Here is a 2,870-nt window from a genome sequence, read left to right as displayed (position 1 = left end):
TCTGGCGACACACCTGCTCCTGCTTAACCCTGTGCGTGCCGGGGCCGGGCGCTCGGCCGGGGAAGGCGGGCGGACGGCGGGGCGACGAGCCCCCGGCAGGGAGTGCGCGGCTGCCGGGAGGGCCAGCCCCCGGGCTCAGGGCACGCAGGAATGGGGACCCCTGGAAGGACCTGAGGAAGTCTCTGTCCCTGGGACTGTGCCCTAGACCGGGGCTGGCCTCGCGCGCAGCCCAGGGCTCGGGCGTCGGCTTCCCCAGAGCGCCAGCTCGCCTCGGGCGGGATCGGGAAGGCGAGGGGTGGCTCCAGGGCCTCTGCGCGGATTCCCTGCCGCCCTCGGGCCGTTCCGGGAAACCGGCCTTCCGGAGGCGGCGCGGCGGCCACGGCTATGCCAAGGGCGCGGGGGCGCGGGCCAGGCCCAGCGGGCGGCCGCCGGCGGGGGAGCCTCGAGCTGGGCGCGCCCTCTCGCGCTAAACGCTTCCAGGGCGCGGCGCTGCAGGTGAGCTGGGCGCCCGACGCTCCCCACCCCCTTCGGGGCCTCGCCAACGCTCCCTGCCCGCCGGAGCCCGCGCCGTCGAGCCCGGCGCTGCACCTGCCCGCGCCGGGACCCCGGCCCGCCCGCGGACCCCCACCCCACCTCCCAGCCCCGGGCTGGCGCGCTCGCCCGCCGTACAATCGGAGCTTGTTTGTGGGCGGAGGAGCCGCGCCGGGTGCGGCGGCCCCGCGCCAGCCCACTGATCCCATAAAATATTATTTGTGTTTAAAAATTCCAGTAATTGGCTATGCAGCCGCTTTTTCCGAGCCCTGTGCCAAGCTCAGTAAAATCGCAGTCCGGCTAGAGTTATTTTCATCATGCAAATTCCCATTTCTGTAAACAGGGTTAAAGCCCCTGGAAGAGGCTGGGTTGGAACCAGGGAAGAAAAGCAGACGGTTGTGTTCCCGAGTCAGGGAGTTAGTCAAACTCGGTCTCCATTCCTGCGGTGACCTGGGTAATTGGGGAGAGCTATTAAGATAATCCTCCCCGATCGCTTCTCTTTGAGTCCCAGTGACTGGACTCTATTGGTTAAACTCCCTGGTTTCCTTAACTTCCCAGGTCTCATCTGAATAACTTACATCAGATCACGGAATCATAATTCCTTTCTCCTTTGTTGAATCACAAAGCAAACTGAGGCTCAGAGAGGGGAAGAGACTTGCCCAACAGTCACACAGCAAGTCTGTGCAAGAGCCCAGGCCAGAACATAGTTTGCCCGACTTCCCAGCCATCAGGACCCCTTTAGAAAGAAAGAAAGAAAGAAAGTGAAGTCGCTCAGTCGTGCCCAACTCTTTGGGAGCCCGTGGATAGTAGCCTGCACCAAGCTCCTCCATCCACGAGATTTTCGAGGCAAGAGTGCTAGAGTGGGTTGCCATTTCCTTCTCCAGGGAATCTTCCCAACCCAGGGATCGAACCCAGGTCTCTCGCATTGTAGACAGACGCTTTACCTTCTGAGCCACCAGGGAAGTCCCTTTACATTCTAGTAATAATAGTAGTAGTAGTAGGCTGTCTAGGGCAGCCAGCACCCAGAGCCCCAGGGCCTGGCTCTGGGATGCTGACTCTGAGTACAACAACTAAGGGAGGACTCCCCCCTCTTCAAACACACACACTTCCTATCCCTCAGCAGCTGGGACCTGCCCAGAGATGAGGAGGAGGGCAAGGGAGTCCCTGCCAGGGTCTTGGAAACCCTGAGTAATGGACAGGGGAGCCTCTGCCCTGCCCTACCCAGGGATGGCTGCTGTCTGCTGCAAGGAGAACCACACACATGGGAAGAACGAATTTCTTAAACAGATACTGAAAGGGAGCCCAGATTTTGCAGCTGGAAGGAGAATTGGGGCTCAGAAAAGAGTAAATAATAGTATATTATTTGTAATATAATATTGTATTATATATAGTATGTTATTGCTATTTGGTATTGACACTGAGTATGTGCCAGGCGCTACTGCACAATTTGTCTCATTTAATTCCCACAACAAGTCTAGGAGAAGGATATTAACATTGTGGCCACTTTCCAGATGAAGATACTGAGGCTCTGATAGGTTAAGTCACTTACCCAAGGTTGTCTGTAAGGAAAGCCCTTTTTCTGGGGATGTTTGTGAATCTGGGTTTCCTTCACCAACCCCAAGGCTTTCATACCAGCCCAGCCTCCTCCTGCCTCCCTCCATTTCCCCCTACAAGCCTTTGTGCAGGCTACCTCTTTACCCCGAGTATTCCTCTTCCCTCCTATTCTCCATCTTTCCCATTGCCTCCCCTCTTCAAACTCTAGGCTCCTCAGTCCCAGAGGCCAAGGAATATCTGCATCAGTTCAGTTCAGTCGCTCAGTCATGTCCGACTCTTTGAGACCCCATGAATCTCAGCACGCCAGGCCTCCCTGTCCATCACCAACTCCCAGAGTTCACTCAGACTCACGTCCATCAAGTCGGTAATGCCATCGAGCCATCTCATCCTCTGTCGTCCCCTTCTCCTCCTGCCCCCAATCCCTCCCAGCATCAGGGTCTTTTCCAATGAGTCAACTCTTCGCATGAGGTGGCCAAAGTACTGGAGTTTCAGCTTTAGCATCATTCCTTCCAAAGAAATCCCAGGGCTGATCTCCTTCAGAATGGACTGATTGGATCTCCTTGCAGTCCAAGGGATTCTCAAGAGTCTTCTCCAACACCACAGTTCAAAAGCATCAATTCTTCGGTGCTCAGCTTTCTTCACAGTCCAACTCTCACATCCATACATGACCACTGGAAAAACCATAGCCTTGACTAGACAGACCTTTGTTGGCAAAGTAATGTCTCTGCTTTTGAATATGCTATCTAGGTTGGTCATAACTTTTCTTCCAAGGAGTAAGCGTCTTT

At 56.0% G+C, this 2,870-nt stretch overlaps 1 protein-coding gene across 1 annotated transcript in view; it reads left to right on the top strand.

Moving 5' to 3' along the window:
• The window catches only part of LOC105005303 (vegetative cell wall protein gp1-like), a 13,551-nt gene that overhangs the window by 3,419 nt on the left and 7,262 nt on the right, over positions 1 to 2,870 (top strand). The window contains exons 2-3 of the mRNA XM_010863253.1: positions 206 to 407; positions 481 to 684. Coding sequence (XP_010861555.1) covers positions 206 to 407; positions 481 to 684 — 406 coding nt within the window. The remainder of the gene's footprint in view (positions 1 to 205; positions 408 to 480; positions 685 to 2,870) is intronic.

The sequence above is a fragment of the Bison bison genome, unplaced genomic scaffold, assembly GCF_000754665.1.
Source record: "Bison bison bison isolate TAMUID 2011002044 unplaced genomic scaffold, Bison_UMD1.0 scf7180017864487, whole genome shotgun sequence".
Lineage (NCBI taxonomy): Eukaryota > Metazoa > Chordata > Mammalia > Artiodactyla > Bovidae > Bison > Bison bison.
This window is presented reverse-complemented; position numbering and strand designations above follow the sequence as displayed.